Below are 24,471 nucleotides of genomic sequence, written 5' to 3' on the forward strand. Positions count from 1 at the left end.
CTTCATTTAAAGGTTGATATCTGGTAGGCAATAAGTGTATTGGGGGAGGTAGAAGAAGATAAAGTAGTGTAAAATCTCTGCAGTTTTTTATAATATGCTAAGATTGACTGGACTAAAGAAGATAGAAACAGCCATATTAGAGAGTCAGACCAAAGGCCCATTTACACCATACCTTGCTCCTGGCAATGATCAGATAGGGGCACTCAGGGAATAAGCATTGGAATGGGGCATATTTTTTCATCATTCCACAAATAGAATTCATAGAAATTTTAGGTTGGAAAAGACTCTTACGATCATGAAGTCCAGTTGTAAACCTAACACTGCCAAGTCGCCCTAAACCATGTCCCTAAGTGCCACATCTGCATGCCTTTAAAGACCTTCAGGGATGGTCACTCAGCCACCTCCCTGGGCAGCCTGTTCCAATGCTTGACAGCCCTTTCAGTGGAGAATTTTTTCCTAACATCCATTCTAAACCTCCCGTGGCACAACTTGAGGCCGTTTCCTCTTGTCCAATCACTTGTTACTTGGGAGAAGAGATGGACACTCATTCTACAGGCCTACAACCTCCTTTCAGGTAGCTGCAGGGTGCGATAAGGTTTCCCCTCAGCCTCCTTTTCTCCAGGCTAAACAATCCCAGCTCCTTCAGCCACTCCTCATAAGACCTGCTCTCCAGACCCTTCACCAGCTTTGTTGCCCTTCTCTGGCCACGCTCCAGCACCTCCATGGCCCTCTTGCAGTGAGGGGCCCAAACCTGAACACAGCGTTCGAGGTGCGGCCTCACCAGTGCCCAGGACAGGGGGACCACCGCTGCCCTGGTCCTGCTGGCCACACTGTGTCTGGTACCAGCCAGGGTGCTGCTGGCCGCCTTGGCCACCTGGGCACACTGCTGGCTCACGCTCAGCCGGCTGTGGACCAGCACCCCCAGGCCCTTTCCCACCAGGCCCTTTCCAGCCGCTCTGCCCCAGCCTGTAGCGCCGTGTGGGGCTGCTGTGACCCAAGGGCAGGACCCGGCACTGAGCCCTGCTGAACCTCACAGGAATGGCCTCGGCCCATCGCTCCAGCCTGCCCAGGTCCCTCTGCACAGCCTGCCTGCCCTAAGGACAGCAACACTCCCCCCAGCCTGGTGTCACCTGCAAACTTACTGAGGGTGCACTCAGTCCCCTTGTCCAGACTGTTGATAAAGACATTAAACAGAACCGGCCCCAATACTAAGCCCTGAGGAACTCCACTTGTGACTGGCCACCAACAGCATTTAACTCCACTCACCACAACCCTTTCAGCCCAGCCATCCGGTCAGTTTTCCACTCGGTGAACAGCACAGCCATCCAAGCCATGAGAAGCCAGTTTCTCTATGACAATGTTGTGGGAAATGGTGTCAAAGGCTTTACTGAAGTCTCGGCAGACCACGTCCACAGCCCTTCCCTCATCCACTAAGCACGTCATCTTGTCATAGAAGGAGAGCAGGTTAGTCAAGCAGGACCATGCTGACTCAGCCAGACCACCTGGCTGTCCTGTATGCGCCACGTGACAGCACTCAGGATGATCTGCTCCATAACCTTCCCCGGCACCAGTGCCAGGCTGACAGGCCTGTAGCTCCCCAGATCCTCCTTGCAGCCCGTCTTGTAGATGGGCATCAGACTGGCTAACCTCCAGTCAACTGGGACCTCCCCAGTTAGCCAGGACTGCTGATAAGTGATTGCAAGTGGCTTGGTGAACACTTCTGCCAGCTCCCTCAGTACCCTTGAGTGGATCCTTGTGTGTGTCTGAGTGGTGTAGCCTGCAGGTTGTTAACCGTTTCCCCTTGGATTATGGGGCTTCGTTCAGCTCCCCATCCCGGTCTTCCAGGTCAGGGGGCTGGGTAGCCTGAGAACAACGGGTCTTACTGAGACAAAGAAGGCATTAAGTACACCAAACTTTTTTCCTCATCCTTTATCATTATGTTTCCCCCCACATCCAATAAAGGATGGAGATTCTCCTTAGCCCTCTTTTTGTTGTAAATGTATTTATAGTAAGGGGTTTTTTTTGTCTTTTGCTGCGGTGGCCACATTAAGTTCTAGTTGGCTTTGGGCCTTCAATGTCCTCCCTGTACAACCTCACAACATCCTTGTAGCTTTCCTGACTTGCCTGCCCCTTCTTCCAATGTTCATAAATTAGTTTTTTCCTGAGTTCCAGCCAAAACTCTCTGTTCATTTAGATCTGTCTTCTTCCCTGCTGGCCCACCTTTTAGCACATGGGGACAGCCCACTCCTGCATCTTTAAGACTTCCTTCTTGAAGAATGTCCATCCATCCTGGACATCTTGGCTATTCAGGACTGTCTCCCAAGGGACTACATCAACCAGGCTCCTAAACAGGCCAAAGTTGGCCCTCCAGAAGTCTGAGGTAACAGTTCTGTTGACCCCCTCCTTACTTCTCCAAGAATCGAAAACTTACCATTTCATGATCTCTGTGCCCAAAATGGCCTCCAACCACCACGCCACCCACAACTCCTTCTCTGTTTGCAAACAACAGATCCAGCAGGGCACCTTGCCTAGTTGGCTCCCTCACCAGCTGCGTCAGGAACTCCAGGAACCTCCTAGACTGTTTCCTCTTTGCTACATTGTATTTCCAGCTGACATCTGGTAAATCAAAGTCCCCCATGAGCACTCAATTTAGTGATTGCGAGACTTGTCCTAGCTGCTTATGGAATATTTAATCTGTCCCTTCATCCTGGTTGGATTGTCAATAGCAGACTCCCATCATGGTACCTGCCTTCATGGCCTTCCCCCTGATCCTTACCCATAAACACTCGACCCTTTTATCATTTTTGTCAACCTCCAGACAGTTAAAACACTCCTAACATATGGGGCTATCCACCACCTCTCCTTCCTTCTGAAGAGTTTGTAGGCATGGATTGCAGCACTCCGGTTGTGTGAGTTGTCCCACCATATTTCTGATATTACAACTATATCATAATTTTCCAGCTGCCCATTGGCTTCCAGCTCCTCCTTTGGCTGCCCATGCTGTGTGCATTGGTGTAGATGAACTTCAGTTGGGCTGTTGATCCTGCCACCTTTTTTTTGGGGATGCCCTAATTCCTATGTGACTGTTCTCAGGTGCTTCCGTGGTTTCCAACACATCAACAACCCTTATGTCTTTGCTGCTGTTTGGATCTCCATCCCCTACATACAATGAGATGGCTAAGGTGCTGTGTGCATTAGCACAGGGACATTTCAAATGTGCTCTAGTGTACTCGGAGCATCATGGGGCACACTGTTCCTCAAACATGGGTGTGCCACCTTCAGGCTTATCTCTAGCGAGCCTGGTTTTATCCCTTTCCCTCTTCAAAACTAGTTTAAAGCTCTTTCAATGAGCCCTGCTAACTTGCTGTGCAAAGATCCTCTTCCCTCTTTGAGACAGGTGTACCCCATCTCTCACCAGCAAGACTGCTGTTATGTAGATCAAACCCATGATCAATAAACCCCAAAGTCTGCCAGTGACACAGTCTCAGAGCTGGTTATTGATTTGCTGGGTCTTCCTGTTTCTTCCTTCGTCATTCGCTACAATTGGAAGGATAGAGGAGAACACTACTTGTGCTTCTAATCCCCTAACTAGTCATTAAAGGTTTAGACATAAGCTGCATTAGGTCTTCATATATAATAGTCATTAATGTGTTTCTATGAAACTCTCATTAGCTGTGATAATTATTTCTACTCTTTATTTATTGTATCCTTATTTTTCTTGCTTGTGTTTGGGACTGTCTTTTTTGTGACATATACATTTGCAGTGCTGAATATCATATGTATACTCATGCCTAGATGGGATGGATGTGGTACCCTAGTGCACATTAATCAATAATGATAACTGAATTAATTATCCAATAGGAAAATGCTCACTTTGCATATTCTACCAGGGTTAATGAGATACCTTTTTTTACACTACAAAAAATATAGTTATGATGCCCTATTTTCAAGCAATGAGATTAGAAGTATGGTTTTGCTCTGTGTTCTCTTTTACACATCTGTAACATTCTTTTCTTTTACACCACTCTATGTATACTCATAACCCTATTCTTTCCTATTTTTGCTACTTCAATTCTTCTATGTAACTCATTACAAATAATGAAAAAGGTACCAAATCTGTGGATGATTGATCTTTCACCAGTTCTTCATCCAAGAATGTCTATCTAATACTTGTCTGTAATTCCACAGAAGTCTCTTATTGGTTTGCTCTGGACTGGTCTGACAACTTTTCACAATTTCCCAAGAAAATTTTTGCAAGCAGAGGCAATGATGATATATATCATTATATAAACAATACAAACATATGGTGACACTTAATCAATAAGTATTTTGTTTATAAACAACAATTTATGGCAAACTCCATCTGCCAAAGTCACTGCTTCTAGCAAACATCAGAAAATCATTGTCTCCATGGATGCTTATGCTCACACTATCTTAGGAATAACAGTTGTTTTTCTGGCACAACATCAAACTGCATTTTTATACTTTTTTTCCTGACAGTAGAACAAAATGGAAAATAATTACAATGAACAAATTGAAACTTATCTAAAATACTGAATCTGTCACTATTTACCAACTAGTCTGTATTGTATAATAACTATAGCATATGAATTACAAATATTATACTCCGAGAGTTATTCTGTTAGCCCAACTAAGCTGAAAAGCTGAGCTATAAATTCTCATACTTGTACATCATGTGCATTTTGACTTGTGGTATCATTAATCAGTACAGAATTATCATTAGGACTCCACAAGAAAGGAAACTGCAGACAGGAGCTATTTGCAGTTCAACTTATGCTAAAGTATAGATATTGTACCACTTATAAAAAGGCAATTTCTTTCTTTGCCTGCTAGTGCTGCAAAAGTCTGCTGAGGTTTTTTTTTTTTTTTCTTGGAAATGAAGAGCTCTGTACAACCCAACTTCTCAAAATAAGTGATTCAAGAAAAAAATATGGTGTCTTAAAATGTTACCTGTCTCAGAGGCAAGTACTGATTTTCAGAATTGAAACTGATTTTCTCCTTCAGAATAGCAAATCTCACATTAATTTATTTCACCAGAAAGGAAGAGGACAATGTCAGTTGGAGCCCTACTGTGAACTGCCTCATGTCTCTCCTTTCTGTTTCTTGTCTGTAACTTGAATCACTCATTTATGTTCTCCTACCTCTCATTTAGAAAAATAATATCTGAAAGAAGGTGAGATGCTAAGTCAGTACAGTAGTATGCAATTTCTATGGGGTAACTAAGACAGAAAACAACATCTTTCCTCATGAATTCTTGAGTAAAATTCAAGCAGGGAGTAAAATTAAATCCCTGCACTTTCAGAATACAGTCTGTATACATGGATGCTCTTCTCAGGGCAGCTAATTTGTATGAATCCTCTCTGCACTGTGAACTCACTGAGAAGAGCTACCTTTTCAGTGGAGCCTATGGGGAGAAGCAAGGCTCAGGTAGGTATTCACTCCAGACTGCTACTGCTGCTTGCATTCTCTTAGGCTCTTGCACAAATGAAAGCACTGCTCCTGGAGCTTACATGCAGTTTTTTATGTCCATGTTACTGTCAGCACACTTTGGGGAATCTGAACACAAATACTCAGAATGTAATAGTGAAAACTGCAGTCAGACCACCAGGAGAAGTAACAGCTACAGTGCGATGGAGATAGATCTGAAGAATAAGCCATTGTCTTCACACTGCTTTTCACTGTCCTAGTTTTCAAGTCAGTCAGACTGGTATACAGCAGACAAAAGTGTGGAATAGGCAACTGACTAGTCTTGGGAAAATAAAGATCAATCCCTTTTGATGGCACCGCAATTCCATCAAGTTACGAAGAGCTACACCAGCAAATAAGATGCAGGCATTTACTTCAGACTGAGTGTAGCAACTGAAAAAAAACGTTTGGGCTTTGGAGAATCTATTTTTAATGATCAATGAAACAAATACCAGAGATGCTGGAATATATCATGGCCTTACAACAAAGGCAGCTCTCATGTTCTCTACACTCTCTCTAGGACACAGAAATGTTTAATATAGCCCAGAATCATTGGCTGAGACAGAGAACACAATGAAATTCTTACTGAAATTCATATATGCTAATTTGATGTAAATGGAGTGTGTACTCCAGGGCAGCTGAGATCTGTACCTACGAGGGGCTCTGTCCTGAAACACAGCCCACCATGCTGAGCTCTTTGGTGGGGAGGGCAAAACATGCTTTATCACAGTGCTGCTCAGGCAGGCGGGCTAGGTCCAATGAAAACAATAGAGTATTTGCAGCATCTTCCTATGACATGCAAGTTGCCTTGTGTTTTCATGGAAAAGTTATCTCTGACATGGTTGGCATGTAAACATTTTCCAGTGGAGTTTCCATGGAAACAGGTAAAAGTGTGCGCATGTGTATGTGTGCGTGCGTGTATATGCGTGTGTGTGTGTGTGTGTGTGTAGGCGGGAGGAAAAGGTGTTATCTTCAGATTGGAAACTATTTTTAGGAAAGCCACAGGTTAAAACGACTACGACTGAACACACTTAATCAAATGCTTGTTAAGAAGGTGGGGGGGGGAAGGGAGACAATTGGACTTCTCAGAAGGATCATGTCTCTGAAGGGCACCCTGTAAAACATTTAATGAGATAGTCAGTGTCCTTTTAGTCTTCTTTCATTTTCAGATACATGCTCAGTACCACTTTATGAAGCTTTATATAACAGTCTTCTCCTTTGTGGCAACCTGCTAAAGGTTGAGACAGAATGCTGTAAGCAGAGCAAAATCCCTGAGGAAGATGCAATATCCAGCAGGAGGGAAGGCAATTTCTGCCTGCAAATGAAGCAGGAACGTTGTACAGACCGTATGGTGGGAGGAGGTATTGTTCCCTGCTGTGCTGGTTAGGGGCTGGGAAGACCGCAGCCATCTGTCCTTCTCAGCTGAGGGTCCCTGTTTTATCAAAGTGTAGGACATCTGCTGCTGCTTACAGTGGCAGTGGGATTATGTGAGTCTTACTGTCTGGGACAAATAACTGGGTTGATGAGGACATTTTCTGGAAAGCCTTTTTGAATTTCAGCAGCATCAGGACATACTATCTTGTTGCTCAAGGGCTTGGGCTAGCAAAAGGACAGCAGAGTTCCCTCGAGGAGAGTGGACTGACAAGAATGGAGTTAAAGGCCTGTGAAAAAGGGAAAAACAAGACAAAGGAGTTTGGAAAAGACAAAGGAAGACAAAGGGGGGGGGGGGGGGGCGGGGGTGAGTGGGGGCTGTGGGGAAGGAAAGAAAAGTGAAATTCAGCCAGTTCATGAAACCTTGTGAAAGTTATTAACTGACAGTGTCTGTGACACTGTCTTGTGTAGTGTTTCAGCCCTGTGTAATTGAAAAAGGAACGGAGGAAAGAATAAGAGTCTGGAAAGCAAATAAAGATGACCAAAAAACCCCTAAAGAAACCAGAAGACGTATAAAGAAAACTAAAACACGGGCATTTGGAGTGTTATGCTTTCTTAAAAAGAACTTTAATTTACAAATATATGAAAATCAAAATACAACACAAAAGCCATCTTTTTCCCCCTTTCTTGCAGTCTTAGTCTGACGCCTGCCTTTCACAAGGGTCCTTTGCTCAACAGCATACTTTTAAAAGAACAGGGGTTTTATAAGTAAGATGGATTTATTTGCATATTCTCTTTGTTCTAGTGGAACATACAATTTTTAATGTACTTACTTTCAGACAATTTTAACTCCAGTACAGAACATCATATTACTGAAGTGCTTGCATCTAGGGATTTAGACCCAGACACCATTATCTGAACCAGTGAAAAGTAAGAAAAAACCGACAAATATGACTATGCTTGTTTTGCAAGAAGGAAAAGCATGAAGACCACAGTGGAACTTGGCAATGGAGAAGAAAGAATTAGAGCCTTATGCACATCTCCTGCATCCTCATTGCAAACACATTTTAGGAATACTTGATGATCTGCTATGTAATTACACCCATTTCTGAGCCCACAGTTTTCAGGACAACATTTGTTTCCCCAAAGGTGTATTTGAAGCTTGGTTCCTCAAGATGGACAGTGTCTCTAATTTTCTCAGTTCTAAATGATCATCATTGGGACATGGAGGCACTAAAGATAAGTTTTCTTAAAAGATTTTCTAAACAGCATTTATGGATCACAAAAACGTATCTCTGGACACAGACAAGTGGAAAATTGGAGAGAAGCAATTTTATACTCTATTTCCAAATTCCGACACTACAGCATTTCCTTTTGCATCAGAGTAAGGAAAAATCATCAAACATTCAAGCTTCCAGATTGAATTCTACCCAAGGAACAGAAGCAAATGATATCCTCAGTGTAAAATGGAGAATACTTGTTCACAAAAAGATCAAAATTCAAGAGTATTTGTAGGTCACGACTGAGCTGTAAAGGGTTTGTTCTTGTTGCTCAGCTTTAATGAGTTTTTGAAAGAGGAGAAACTGTTGATGAGGACTGGCTGCATACTATTCTGTGCCTTCAGTATTACTTCCCTGAACAGAGCTGCTTTTAGAACTGATACCGTTGTCTGTGAAGATACACTATTTTCTAAGGGTACGTAGCATCTGCATAAAGTTTGGAAGAGCTTGGGAGAACAATGACAGATTTCCCTTCCTCAGTTTCTAATCTTTGTCGAAGAAAAAGGTCATGTGAATGCATGTGTGACTTGTCACCCACACTTTATAAATCAGGAGTAATTCTATTAGTGTCAATATACAAAGCAGAAGGAAGCTGAATAGCCCAGTGTTAGTTTCAGAGTGATGCAACAGCTTGGAAGGGTGTATCAGGAAGCTGTGCACAAAAACCTAGGCAATACATTGAGGAAGGTTCCCTGTAGTACAGAGTAGGCACAGGACCTCATAGTGAAGTAGGGTCCCAAGTATCACAGAGACCTATTTATTTTTCATATGGATGAGTAGACTACTTTTATTACATCTTTTCAAAAATTCCAATATATACCTCTAAATTACAAAATAGGTTCCAGCATACCAATAACTGAAGGAGCCTGAGATAGCAGCAGATGTCAGGCTATCACTGGAAGAAGATAAAATTAGAAAGACCATTGGGGAGGATCCCAGCATGGGCAATCTCAAAATGTTATTAGGGGATTGCTATTTTTTATTGTGACAGCAGAAACCTGAAGTTCCTTCAGATTGATGGAAATAGTTCTGCAGAATCACTCCTCCACCAGTTACAAACCTCCCTGCTTGCTCTGTCTTGTCATTTGGATAAGGGTAAATAATGTATCCCACCTCTGGTACAGCACAATGGTTTTTCAGAGTGTGCTAATACTTGCTGAAATTAACATAGAAGTTCCACGCCCTCACTGAAAGTTTAAAATGTCTAAAGGGAGATGAGAGGAAGACATTGCTGAGTAATGTACTCTTGCAGTAATTTTCCCTTCTTACCCTGCAGTTGCTTGAAATTGAAACCATTGTCTTGAATGATGAGGCTGCTTGACCTTGTAGATTTGTGAACAAGCTCAGAAACTGCTTCATTACAATGCAAAATGATAGCATATGGACATTGCTGTGAGATGTGATTGCTTGAGATTGCTTTTCCTTCATTGTTTTCACTGAACATTCTCAGTGGAAAAAGTCTTACAATGCAGGAGCAGTTCCCCTCTTAAGCTACTGAACTCTAATGGAGTCTATTAGAGTTTTCATACATCCCACAGACTCATTTACATACATCTTAACAAGTTACACCAGGCTAAGTCATGCCTTAGTGACCTTTGAGAACAGAAGTCTAAAAGCCACTGTGCTTTGGATTTTGGTTGCTTTTCTGTTTTTAGGGTTTTTTTTTTAAGGTTAAAAAATAGTCTAAAGACATATTTTACTGCAGTGGTGAGATCGGACTCTCAGAACAGGATCCGAAAATTGATCTTTCCTTACCTTAAAATGTTAAGTGTTGAAGTGTGGTGCTGAGATTTTTTATTACATAAATTTTACTCATCTCCTTTATGTAAGAGTAATGCTTTGTTGGGCTGACAAGGATCTTTAAGTAGCATGTCAGTCTGAACAACTTAGATTAACAGAAAAGGTAATTTAATGTTCTACTATGCTCTCCTTTCCATGAGGACTCATTATCATTACTGGTCATTTAGGATATCAAAACCCACCCGTCTCTTTAAGATCCTTCATTCTGATTCTCAATTTCTATTCCTAGAGACCAAAATTATCTTCTAACAGTGAAGAATTAAAGCTATCTGACAATATTTGGTGCACCAGCACACCAACTGGCCACAATCATCTTGTCATTTTTCCACCTTCATCTGTGTAAAGCAAACAGAATCTTTTCCCAAATACTCACCCTACTATACATCTCAGTGGTTTTTTTCAGTTTTACAGAAAAAATTTATAACCTCTCCCTGTTATAAGTATGTTTCAGTATAAATTATGCTCTTTGTGAGGGATTATTGTGTTTAGGAAGCAGCCAACAGACATAAACACACTCGATAACTTGCACACCACTTCTGTGGCTTGCAGAACCTTTCAAGGAAAGAATTTCACCTACTGTGATATTGCTCATGTCATGAAGAAGGCATGATGATCTCTGACTTGGACTAACAATTTTGTTAAATGATAAATAAGCAAAAGCAAATAAAATATCAAAACCTAAACCTGGGACAACTCAAAACATGGCCATTGTCTTTTTCACATGCTTTTTCTGTATGTAAATGGAATGCAGCTCATCCCATTTTTAATGAAGGGAAGCTCATGTTATGGTATAGACCACTGCTCAGCCATCTTTTGCAGTACCTTTCTTGTCTCACTGTAGCCTAATGAGAAGACTAGTAAACTGCATAAACAAAGCCATCATAAAAGCTTCTGTGTCAAGGGTTATTTTTAAGAAGACTTTCTCTCTCCATGCAGGTTTTGCTGTTGCAGTCTAAACCAGCAGTGTCGAAGTTTAGCAAAATCTATTCACCAGCATTTTTCTACTTGTTTGCCTGCTTGGGATGCAGGTGGTAGTGATGAAATAAATTAAATATTAAAAGACAGTTAAAAAGGGCCTGGCAGGGCCAAAATTGGCAGTAAGCTATTCTTGAGAATTACAGCTTATTAAAAAAACCCAACAAACTAACTCAACTGTATAGCTATTTCAGTAGCCATTGTGCAAGTTAAGTTACACAGTTACTTATTATCTACAAAAGGTGTATGTTAAAGTAAATACATTAAAGTGTTTAATTACTTCTTTTTCAAATTTTAACCATATGCAATAAAAGTCATAGAAACACTAGTATACTACATCTCATTCAGCTTAATTTGTTATTTGTCTCAAGGTAATAGAAAGCAGGATGGAGAAAAAGTTTGCGCACTGCTCTTCTTTTATAAGTACTTTTTAATTATCCCATGAAGCAAAACATGACAGGTTACCCTCTTAAGAGGACAGCTTTTGTTCAGTGTGATGACAAGCAGACAAGCAATTTCCATTAGCTATATTTACGGCTGCGAACATCTTATCTGATTACACAATAATACATTCCCTAAAAGAATACATTCCAGACTCCTACCTTACCTTACACTGAAGGGCAGAGAGGCACAAGAGAAGAGCTTTTATATAAGGCAAATCATACACTGGGTTCAGTTGTAAATGAAGACTAAATATATCATAGACAGTTCACATTAACAGTTTCTTGCTATTAAGATGTGTACTTCCAGTTAAATGCACAATCAAGCATCCAATATATTTACTAGCATTAAAAGAAAAAGAAGAATAAAAAATAAATTAACCTCTTCTTCAACGTTATGGGCGATTCCATTCTGTACTGGTCCTGAATCACTCGGTGGTGTTACTGCAACTTCCACTTTTGCACTTTTTTCTGTGGCATCATCCATAAACAAGAGTGAGAAAATAACAGAATAGAACATTAAGTAACAAATCTATTAGTGAAACTGCTGTTATATATTGAGTCTGAGAAAACCATCAAATACTGAAAGTGGATGAACATCTGCCTTTAAAACAGAGAGACAAAAATTCTGCCTTCTATTTGGCCAGTACACATTTTGAATAACATTCTTCTAAGTGGTGAGCTTGCATCTGAAGAAACTGTTCTACTGGTGCTCATGACCTAGAAAAAATTACATTGTTTGCAGTATTCAGTGCTCTTTGTTTATGCTCAGCTCACTCAGCCTAACACTTCAGGTAAAAAATGACATACAGCATTGTCCTCAGACATTAAACATTGCAGTTTGTTGCATTTACAGGTGAGGGGATATATTCAACAAGATACAACTTTCATAACAGAGTAACCCCTGCAATTAGTAAAGTAACTTTCAAGCTGTAACCATGCTCTTTCTCATCCAAAAAAATGTGGGAAAAGAGTAGATGGGTGGTCTACTAAGATCCAATGATAGAGGATGATTTTTAAAACAGTATCCTGTAGTCCTTATGCTGAACTTTTACAGGAATTAAAAGGGATGAAACTGGGCCTTTGATTTCTGATGCCAAATTTACTCAAATTTATTCTTACTTTGACTACCTTGGAATTATCTAAACAGTAATTGCCACTTTAAGTATGTACTAGATAAAAATGTAAATGGCTAAACTTCCCTTGGACAATATAAAGTTAAGGGGAATAGTAACATGAAATGTCTAAGTCAAGTTCAACATGTCTTATGGTATGCTCTTGTGCACAGACGGAAATACAGCTGCCTAGTTACATTACCACTATCCTGAGATTCTTTTAAATTAAAAATCCGAGATCACAGCCACAGCAGAGGTGCCAGACTATCTGTAATTATTTCAGCGCCTGTGTGTTGTCTCTTAACCTTACAGCCAGCATTATGCTTTATTAACACTGTCCCATCCAACTGCTTGATTCTGGTAGCGAACAGAATCTAAACATAGCACAAGGTCAGAAAAAGTGTCAGATAATAAAATGATTCAGCTTTTATCAGCCACATCTGCATTTGGTTTTCTAATGCACAGAACATGCCAAGGTAAAGTAGAGAAAACAGGACATTGTACAGATTTTATTTTAGTATAGGAACTTTTGAACTGAAACACAAATTCTTACCCTTAATGGAAAAGAATAGTAAGCTAATTTTGCACAATTAGCACAGATGGGCCTAAATGACTCCCAGTGAGTAGCAGATAGACAAATCAAATTTTATATATGACAGTTGTTTCTCTTGGTGACAAGGGTGTTTCCACATAAAAGACACATTGTCCTACAGCAGCTCAATAAATTCATTTAATTTCCACATATAAACTGTGAGTAAATTCTGTCTTTCTATTTCTGGCATTTCAACACATACAAAAAATCAGCAACACTTTTTTTCTTTTCAACCCTGCTGGGAGGCTTTCTAGATGCCTTAACTGACTTTCTGCTTGCACTTAACTCCTGTCCTGTCCGTAAGTTTCATACTTTTTTGTATAGGGAGCAAAAATATTTTTACTGAGATAGCAGTAAAATTAAGTAGAAGGAGAAATTAATCTCTAAGCATTTTCAAGCAAAATTAAACAGCTAAAAAGACCCTCAGGAACAGGTGATAAATCTGTGCTGCTGCACTCACCATGATTAGCAGCTCCATTCTGCCTTTCACTGTCTTCCACCTGGCACTTCTTTTTGGCAATCTTATGCAGAATTGAGGCCCTTTCCTTGAACTTTCCTAAAAGAAAGCATTTTCATTATTAAAATGCAGACATTTTGAGACACAAAGTGTATTTGCCATAGCTTAGGCTCCATGAATCACTGCCGATAATCCATTTCCATCCATCCTCAAACAGCAAACATGTTAGTAAACGCTACCTGACATTCTCATACACACTTTTTATTCTTTAGTGGAAACAAAAATGTAATTTTTCTATTCTGAGAGCTTAGCAACAAATTGAACAAGAAACTGAAAACAAAAGCTATTATTTTTCTTCAGAAGCAGTCAGTAAAGTTCCACCTATAAGAGCGCTAGTGTAAGATTTCAGCCTAAAGAGAAGATGAACACATAAATAAAGCTATTATAAATAAACACAGTTTCAGATCTCAATTAGTAGTACAGTAAAACAGAATTTCAGATGAATCCATTTATTGAATCATGGTGACTGTGGTCACCTTTGTCACTTTGCACTCAGCTATGTGCCTGTGACTTCTGCAGATACTTCAGAAGGGGAAGAAGAAATGTCCTGAATATACAGTTCTTGTATCAGCTTCTCAAAGGTAAATTTTTTTCTCGTGCCCTGTGTTTTTTGCTTCCCATGATGTCAACCATGCAGTTCATTATCTAGACTGTCTCCAGGGCAACTCATCCTGTCTTAAGAGAGGTCCCAGGTCCTGTCACTCTTTATTGACCACTAAGTCCAAATGACACTTTCAAACTAGGTAATGTCAAAGATGGCAAATATTAAGTCAAATTCATTTAGTCCTTTCCCTACATTGGTTGATCTTTCTGTGTAAGGACTCTTTGGACAGCTCATGTCATGTAGAAAGATGACATATCTGCCTTTCTTTATTGTTATCTGCATTGTTATTGCTCTTTAGGTTTTCTTAAATCTTTTTAAAAATTATAACTGGTGGCTATAGCACAGTACACTTCTAATTAAGAACACTTTTACTATACAGGGCCCATAATTGTTTCAATACTTCATCTCCGGTTAAAAAAAACCAAAAAACAACAACAACAAAAACAAACATTGAAAACTTGTTGGTGTCCCTGTAGCAAAAACAGCGCAGGCTTTAAGACTAAAAGATATATAAATGGAATCACACAGCTGATTAACAGTGGAAAGTAAGAATGAGATGTCATGAATGAACTCAGTTGGATACAGTCACCGTTTCTAAGCTAAAATAAAAGACACATAAGAATAAATCATCAGTCAATAAAGAAATCCTCTCTTCCCTTCTCACAAATGGAAGATTCAAACCCCTGTACCAACACTTTTATATGTGAAGAAGCATATGCACAGTCCACAGGGAGTAGCAGCTATCATTTGCTGGGAAGAGGAATTTGTCAACAGCAAATCATATGGAAAGTAATAAAAATATCACAAAGATTTAATAAACTGTACTGACCTTTCAGCAATCCCTATCTTTTCACAAACACATTATGCTCCAAAAAAATAATTAGCCATTCACAATGGCAAAGATTATCTTTTTTGGTACATGGCACCTAGAATAAGATTGCCTGCAGAAGAGTATCTAAGCCTAGAAAACAGTCATAAATAGCAAGCCATCTCATTATTTCAATGCACAGGGTCAGTGGCAGAGGTTTTAGTTAGATGGGGAAGAAGAAACAGAGTTAAAGAAAAAGAAAAGCGAGAGAGAAAGGGAATTGCTTGGGATATCAGATTAGAGAAAGAAAAAACAAAGTAAAAAATGCAAAACATATTTCTAAATATTTTAAGCTGAAAGACTGAGTCAAGTCTGTTCCTAACTTTTGAAACACTAGAGGCATTTAAAAAGTGCTCATCCAGAAGCATGGCTAGATACAAAAAGATGCCTGCATAATTTTCATACAACAGGTACGTCAGTTTGCTAAGGGATCGCTTTAGGTTTCAGACTCCAACTCATGCTTCACGTTTCAGAATTTGGTTTGTGATATCCCAAATACTCGATCGCACTTTTTGCAAGTGATGCATATGATGTAACTGAGACATTTTCTGAGAATTATCTGTGGAACCATCCATGTCTTCACCTACTCCAGGATGGTGCAGGACTTTTTAATTTAAGGTTCCATTTTAAAAGTTTAATTGAAGTCATACAGAATTCTATAACAGTATTTTGTTTAAGACTGTTTTACATTGTTCAGGTTTCTTTTAATAGAGAAACTTGTGCCATTACTGAACTGAAAAGCCATGAGATTCACACTGCTTTAGATTAGCTTAACTGAGGTTATCTTAATTTTTTTTTTACATTTCCAAAAGCCTCCTGCCATCTTTAGAAGGGGCTTTACGTTGACTTTTAACATTGTAACTTACATTACTTCATTCAGGAGACTGCTTCAGAGTTATGAGTCACTATCATGGAAATTAACCTCAACATTTAAAACAGAAACTGTATTTTGTTTTCTTTTTATTTCTCAGTACATGCACGGTTCAGTTTACATTGTTTTACATCATTACTTTCCAGTTGGTTACACTCAGTTACAACTGGTGTGAGTAAACTACGAAAAGACATTAATACCAATTATCAATGCATGAAACTGAGGAAAGCAGTAGTACTAGTCTGCCTGAAGGCAGTGAGATGTAAAAAGGCAGCAGAACCTCCCTCCCCTTCCCTGAGATTTTCCTCCTCCAAACCAAACCAAAACTTGTTCCATGAAGGGGAAGCACAGAGCCACCAGGAAAAAGGATCAGCTCAGGATATTCCTGTCATCCAAATATACAGAAAGCCCAGAGTTTTCATCTTAGGCACAGATGTCCTCTCATGCTTTTTTTTCTCACCTTTAGGCGGCGTTACTAAAATAATTCATAGGAATTTTATGATGCTGATCTTATTTCTAGGAGAAGGTAGGAGCTTATGTTTCCTCTTTTAACAGTTCTATGTACTATGGATTTGACTACCTAAGAGTAATTTTCATGCCATCTGGTACCAACAGAGTTTAGGTGAATGAAAATGCTTGATTTCAAGGACCCAAAATAGGATAGTTTGTTTTAGAAAATTCTTAATTAATCTAGATTCACTGAAATCAGGCAGATTTTGCAGCTCATTTTAGTTTACAAAGGATGGGATACAGGAACAGGAGATCAAGACCAGGTGATTAGCAAAGAAGGTAGCTTAAAACTTATTTGATTTTATTTGGATATATGCAAACAAATTGGTATTGTATAACACAGATATGCCTTGATCTAACTCCATGAGTTAAAGACTTCAGCTGGCATCAGTTGGCAGAGATTATCCTGATCAAGGATATATTAAAAAAACAGTCCTTAAACTAAATCTAAACTGCAGAGTACAGATCCCCTGGGTCAGAAAAGCCTTTGATTTGATAGGAATAGAGTTTATCTTCAGGAATTCGCTCATTTAAAAAAATTCAAGACTCCGCCGTTTGTCTAGTTTTCAGTCTGTGATAAATGCAAACTACTACATTTATACAGCTACAGCCAAGCTTTCAAGAAGATACCAAATCTGTGACTGCTGAGCAGTCTGAACTATGCCTACCAGTCCTGCTCGTGGCCATTTGTGGAAGTCAGCTAGTGGGTCACAACTAAACAATTCCAGTAATCCACTTCACGTACTTTCTCCTTTAACTTTAAATTCCCACAGAAGTATCAAATAAAAATACATGCAGTTTTGTCATGTTGTAGGCTGTTGGTGGAGGTTACTTGACAGCACAAGATTACTGTGAAGGTCTCTTCCCATCTGGTAGGGTATATTTTCTCCCCTAGTTGGGCCTGATCAAGCTGCAGTTAGTTTAAAGTCACTTTTAGATCAAATAGGAGCAAACAAACAATAGAGATCAGTTTCTAAGACCTGGAGCACAATGGCTCTCTGGCCATGAGGCTATATCTGTTTGTGTATTGAGCCTAACCGTTACTTTCTGTTTCTTATTGTTCTGATGTAGCAGCAAGAACAGATGCGCTTGTGCTTCTCCAGTGGAAGACTGAAAGATTTGCTATCTCTGTCCACAGGTTTGAGGACCTGGAGATAAGGATGTATATTAGAAAAAATTCCATGGATTTGTAACTGGGTTTACACGTTCCTGTGACTAACTTTCTGTACAAAATGTATAAAAAGCTCAGTCAAAAAAGAGGAAAGAGGAAAATGGATAATGCAAATAAGTGTGATGCACAGTGATAGAGATTGCACTTTTGAAAATCCAAAAAGTAAGTTTGATGATGATGACCGTTGTATTTCAGAAGGTAAGCTGTATCATAGACTCTTGTCAGTGTTAATGCTCCTTAAGGACAAAGAGCTTCCCTTCTTATTTTTGCTACTGCAAGATTTTCGCTACTGCTACAGTGTGGTTCTGGATTATTTATTCATGAGGAGTGCTTTCTGGAATGACACTGAACATTAACCGCATTACTTCAGCACAGGCACAGTATTAATATATACACATATTCTATGTATCATACTGGCATGGGTGCTTTCCTACCACAAGTTACATTTAACCGTCAATAGAGTATTTATAAATATCAGAAGGCTACCAATGTAGTGAATACTTCAGCATAAAAAATAAAAACCTTCACACACGCAACTCGGAGGCTACAATGAGAAATTACCTTTGTGTCTTGATTGTAATGAATACTGTGATGAGCCACACCACAAAAGCTTTAGCTCTAATAACTGTACCTGAATGTCCTGGGTTAATAACTCATTTCAGGTGCTTGACAGATGTATTTAAATAACATAGACACCACTGTTTGCCTGGTAAAATCTCCTCTCAGATATCATTTCTTATATCAGTGCCACTCCTATGAATCAGATGGTGAATATGGGCAACAGAGTGGTGCAGAAGGCTGCCCTATGAGCTCATGCCTGCTACAGAAGAAAACAGCATCTTCCAACATCAGGCACAAGCTGGAAGGAATCACCTCCTGCAGCCAGCCCCAGAACAGCACAGTTATATTTGAGTACCAACAACAGGTACAGAAAATGGGAAATAATGTTATCACCTTTTTTTTCCCCCGCTGGAGAAATGATCATGAGTAAGTCATAAAATTAAGGTTTTCTTAAAACCTTTTTTACTTCAAGATTAACCTAAACTAGAAAGTAACTGTGTTTTTTAAAACAAACAAACAAACAGAGAATTAAGGTATTTGCCTTATATTCCCAACATTGAAAATAAAGTAAGAATAGGCAGCTAACTTTTCTAATGGCCTCAAGCTTATTCCCATCCTCAAACACGCCAATGATTATTAAACTGAACATTCAAAGACAATCTGTCTGGCACTATATTCAGAGAGCTGGACAACAGGCCTTGATCCCACAGACAATCAGTTCTCAGTTCAATGAAACTTCCAAGTTACAGAAATGCTGACCACACTAGGACCAAAAGCTTGTGCTAGAAATTTACTATACAGTTAACTGCTTTCCTGAATTAGTATAATGAACTGCAACACTTTTGCATCAGCAGAAAAATTTCCCAAGATTTCACTGAGCCCTGATTCAGCCCCTAATTGCTTCCTTCTTGTATTGCTAGAATCAGGATTTTAAATTGCGTAAGTCTTGCATTGCAATTAAGCATACAATTAATACTCCAGGAATAGTCATGCCTAGTTCTTAAAGTTTATTCATTATATTTAAATAGTGACGGAAGTCACTTAATAATTGTTCTCAAACTGAATGATTTCAACATCAATAAATTAATTCATCTTCTTGAATGCATTGTAAAACATGGCATAAAATAAGCATCTGCAATCTATGTTATACTGTGCTGTATAATCTCTGAGTGTTGTTTTGCAAGTATGTTCTTTAACAAAAGCATTCCATTGTATTTCCTTATCTGAAATAGCAAAACTGAAACGCTGAAAACAAAAACCTCAAAAAAGAGCCATAACTGATTGCGCCATCAATGAAGACATGCAAGAAGGAGTTATTAAAAAATGGAGAAACTGAAAATAGGACTAAAAAAAATGAAGGAAAAAGTAAACACATAAAAGGCGCTTAAGAGGCTTCAAAAAAAGCTGATACAAACAATTCTAAAATATTTCTTACCTTCTTCAGTCATTGTGTCATAATATTTTAGGTTTCCATATGATCCAAGCTCTACAACATCACAGTAAAAGACACAAAGATAAGGAAGCAGCAGACATTCAAGAAATGTACATGTTTTTGCATGTGCTTCATAAACTCGAATAGTGGCTATGCAAAATTTCTGCAGGACAGTGAGCCACGGACTACAGAAATGGCAGTGCCTTCCCCCCTGGAAATTTCACAAGTCACTGGCTTTAGGTAAGCAACTTGGTAAAGTGAGATGTAGGTGAAGCACTGAAATCTAAAATTCAGCTTTTTCAAGGTGATTGACAATTTGGTGCCTCTACATTTGGGAAAACATCATAAACTGTGACAGTACCTAATCAGCAGCACCTTTGGAAACTAAGCTCTTTTAACATTCCCCAGGTCAGACATTCATATACTTGGCATCCAGCTTAAACAAAATAACCCTCAAAACACATAATCCAAAGAACTGTTCATACCGCTGTCGCACAAACATTGTTTTGATACCTGTGCTGATGTTGACTTGCTTTAGAGGGGTTACTTAATTTAACCACTCTCTTGTCACTTGTGAAGTCAGAAAAAAAGTATTTACTCAATTCATCAGGTAGTATGATGCCTAACTTAGTTAAATCATTTAAATAGATCTGAATATATTGCATTACTATATTCTAACAGGGCAGAGAAAAGAACAGAATGTAGAGATCTAGATCTTTAGGGCTACTTTATTTTTCTATGTGACACAATCTTGCACGAAATCATTTTTTTCTCCAGCGGTTGCTTTACACTTAATTTCTTAAAGCACTTTTTTCTTAAAGTTTGGCATATATGTAAATATACATATATATAAAACCACAATAATTAATGTAGCTCTGCAAAACAGGACAGATTAAAATTACGCACAAGAAGGAATTTGTAAATGATTTGTCTGAGGAATTTGTGGATGATTTCACTCATTATTTTTATATAAATTTTTACAACTGAGCTTCTGAGCATCCAACCTTTGACAGAGTGTAATCATTAAAAAATGGGTACTTAACAGTTTGGTAGTGCTGTTTTCTTTGAAAATATTCTCTCTTCATGTTTATGAAACAGCTTAAGCAATTAAAAGTATAAATGCTGCCCAATTATTTTGGTTTTAGCTAATATACCTCATCATCTTTCAATATTTTTCCACATAGGTGGATTTCAATAGAGGTATGGCTATTAGTTTTTAACTGTAAAATACTGAGATGATATGTAAAACTGATACTTTGAAATATCCTTTAAAAAAACCCCTATTTGCAGGTACCTGAATCTGCCAAATGAACATTGCTTACATCATTTGCAGAGACAGAGAACACTTTATGCCATGGAACTAGAAAATACAGTATATTATCACTGTTTATTTTTTTAAATAATTATGAATGGATTGTAGTGATTTTTTTCATAGACATACTTTATCAAAACAAATCACAAGTACTAACATACTCTTGCTTGTACAATGCAGTGTCTTACTTGCACATAACTACGCCCAACAGAATATGACATTACTGTATTTCTTAAAGCAAAGAAAGGCATCATTTAAAGACAGAATTTATTATATTGTTTTATAATTATATAGAATGCATATACTGTTTTGTAAAAATGTACTTAGTGTTGCAACTTAATCTTTGTAGCTGCTTGCACATAAAAGAAGCTGCTGTCCTACCATCTTGATTTTAGTCCTAAAGATTTGAATTCCTTACCTGGGAAGAGGTCCCAATAACTTCAGTATAGACTTCCCTGCATACAGCATTTGGGACCATATATGCTGTTTAATTAGAGCTCATATCTGCTGACTCTATGGCCAGCAACTTTGATTAAATTTATTCTCACTGATCTCTTCCTTGATGCGTCTGGGGTCTGCTTTGCTGGAACCTGGGATGAGGCATCCTCTGGAGGATGAGGACAGGAATGGAAGACGGAAGCCAAAAGTTGTTCAAGAGTAATCATAGAAATGGAAGTACATGCAGGAGACAACACTGCCCAAGGGGCTGCGCAAACTCATGTAGAAAAAAGAGTGATGATGGGGGTGCAGAAGGACAAAGTTGAGAAGAAAAAGTTTGTACCATAGCAACAAACTTAAGAATTGACAGAACAATGGTATGAGGTCTCTGACTTAATGGATGAAGCAGAATTGTTTCCAGAGGAAGCCAACAACAATGGTTAATTATGCTGTATCTTCAGAAGAAATAAAAGTGGCAGCAGAAAGGTAAGGCACTTGACACACTGACAATCCGGCTTAGACCTGTTTGCTTCCCATCTGAAGTGAGAGGTACAAGACAAGTAAGAAAGAAAAAAGGACACTGATTATACAGAGACTTAAAAGAAACAAGGAGATGCCTACAGGCGCATGATGCTGATGATAATCATGTTCTGGGTGCTTCAGCAATTCAACACGCCAAGGATTAAACTAGGTTAATTCTTGCAGTTAGCAAAATTACTTCCAGGAAAACACTAATCTTGCTGGTGAGATTACGTTCCTGAATGCCTTTATAGTCCTATAACCAGAGCAGAATATTTTATACAATCACCAGCTCACTGATTGCAAGGTACAACAATGGTGGCAGAAAACATCAGCTGCATGTATTCACTGGATTATTTTATGGATTTTAAGATTAGTTGGGTCAGTTCTGCTCAGCAATAAAAAACGTCTGCCTCTATACAATTTGCCTCCAATATATCACACTAGCTTCTGCTGTGAAATTTGGACTAAATCTGCTCTTTGATATTTATTTTTTAATTTTCTTGTTATGATTCTGTTCAATAAGACTCCAAATAAACTCAACCTCAATTGAGGCACTTTTTGAAAAAATATTGTATTGAAGAAAGTTCTCAGCTTTAAAGTTATTCTGAATGGAAACAGAAATACAGTATAAAGGCGACTTGAAAAAATACCCCAAAATCTAACAATATTAAAATTTGATAATTCCAGTTTCACGAACATGCCATGTGGTTCCCACAGGGAGGGACAGACTGGCTGACAGCCAGTACCTGCATCCCTGCTGGTCGCATGAAACAAAGAGAATGCAGAGATGCAGCTTAACAGCTGATCCTCGACAGTGACAGCCATTGAATTAATTTGTTGCTTTCTGCGTATTTTTATACCAGAGAACAGAGGGTTCCTGGTAATCCTGGCTGACATTCCTGAAGGATTACAACATTTTCCTTATTACCTGTTGTTCTCTACTGTGTCTGTAGGTGCTACACCATATAAAAGTAAACAGAAAGAACAATGTTGTTAGTCAACAGCACTAAATTATTTGAAATTTCAAATTCAAGACAGCCAGCATGGCTTCAACATGGGCAAGTCTTGCCTGACCTAGTGGCTTTCTGTGATGGGGTGACTACATCAGCGAACAAGAGAAGAGCTATGGATGTCATCTATCTGGGCTTCTGTAAGGCCACTGACATAGTCCCCCACAACATCCTTCTCTTTAAATTGGAGACATATGGATGTGATGGACAGACTATTTGGTGGATGAGGAATCGATTGGATGGTTGCATCCAGAGGGTAGTGGTCAACAGCTCAACATCCAGTGGAGATCAGTGACAAGTGGTGTCCCTCAGGTATCCACACTGAGACCAGTACTGTTTAATATCTTCATCAATGAAATAGAAAGTGGGATCAAGTGTACCCTCAGGAATTTTGCAGATGGCACCAAGCTGAGTGGGGCAGTGGACACGCCTGAGGGACAGGACACCATGCAAAGGGACCTGGACAGCCTGAGAAGTGGGCCCATGGGAACCTTATGAGGTTCAACAAGGCCAAGGGCAAGGTCCTGCATCTGGGTCCGGACAAACCCCAGTATCAATACAGGCTGGGGGATGAAGGGATTGAGAGCAGTGCTGTGGATGAAAAGCTGGACATGAGCTGGCAATGTGTGCTTGCAGCCCAGAAAGCTAACCGTATCCTTGGCTACACAAAAGATGCATGGCCAGCAGGGCAAAGGAGGTAATTTTTCCCCTCTACTCTGCTCTGGTGAGACCCACCTGGAGTACTGCGTCCAGTTTTGGAGTCCTCAGCACAGGAATGACATGGACCTGTTGGAGTGGGTTCAGAGGAGGGCCACAAAAATGATCAGAGGGCTGGAACACTTCCATGAAGACAGGCTGAGAGAGTTGGGGTTGTTCAGCCTGGAGAAGAGAAGGCTCCGGGGAGACCTTATTGCAGCCTTTCAATACTTAAAGGAGGACTACAAGAAAGATGGGGACAAATTTTTTAGCAGGGCCTGTTGTAACAGGACAAGGGTTAATAGTTTTAAACTAAAAGAAGGTAGGTTTAGACAAGATATAAAGAAGAAATTTTTTATGATGAGGGTGGTGAGGTGCTGAAACAGGTTGCCCAGAGAGGTGGTAGATGCCCCATCCCTGGAAACATTCAAGGTCAGCTGGATGGTACTCTGAGCAACCTGATACAGTTGAAGATGTCCCCTCACATTGTGCGTGTGGGTTGGGCTAGATGACCTCTGAGTGTCCTTTCCAACCCAAACTATTCTATGATTCCATGAAATAATATACCTAATCACTCAGTTAATTTTCAATGTTCTCCCACCAAGTATTGTAGGTACAGTTTATGGTAAAACACCCATTTTCTGCCTCTTTAGTGTAGTGCCCCAGGCTGCCACAGAAGAAAAGCACAGCCACTGTTCCTCTTTGCTCTCCTGCTATGAAGATCTCAGATACAGAATGCAAATGTCCCTAGTTATGCCAGAAATGAGCCCAGCTCAGAGTTTCTCAAAAAGCTCGTAATACATACATATTCTAGAGATAGCAACCTGCATTGCTAAAGGTATGTACCACTTCATGAAAAATGTGACTCAGATTCTCAAACAAAAGTAATGTGTTTACAG

At 39.4% G+C, this 24,471-nt stretch overlaps 1 protein-coding gene across 5 annotated transcripts in view; it reads right to left on the reverse strand.

Moving 5' to 3' along the window:
- SLC24A2 (solute carrier family 24 member 2) overlaps positions 1-24,471 on the reverse strand; it is a 111,211-nt gene that overhangs the window by 13,790 nt on the left and 72,950 nt on the right. For 3 of the 5 annotated variants that reach the window (XM_055699463.1, XM_055699464.1, XM_055699462.1), the window contains 3 exons: positions 19,598-19,648; positions 13,521-13,616; positions 11,736-11,824 (listed from right to left, as the gene is read on the reverse strand). In XM_055699463.1, the coding sequence (XP_055555438.1) occupies positions 11,736-11,824; positions 13,521-13,616; positions 19,598-19,648 (236 nt within the window). The remainder of the gene's footprint in view (positions 1-11,735; positions 11,825-13,520; positions 13,617-19,597; positions 19,649-24,471) is intronic. The other 2 variants (XM_055699467.1, XM_055699465.1) reach the window with 1 other exon arrangement.

Source organism: Falco cherrug, chromosome Z (genome assembly GCF_023634085.1).
Source record: "Falco cherrug isolate bFalChe1 chromosome Z, bFalChe1.pri, whole genome shotgun sequence".
Classification (NCBI taxonomy): Eukaryota; Metazoa; Chordata; class Aves; order Falconiformes; family Falconidae; genus Falco; species Falco cherrug.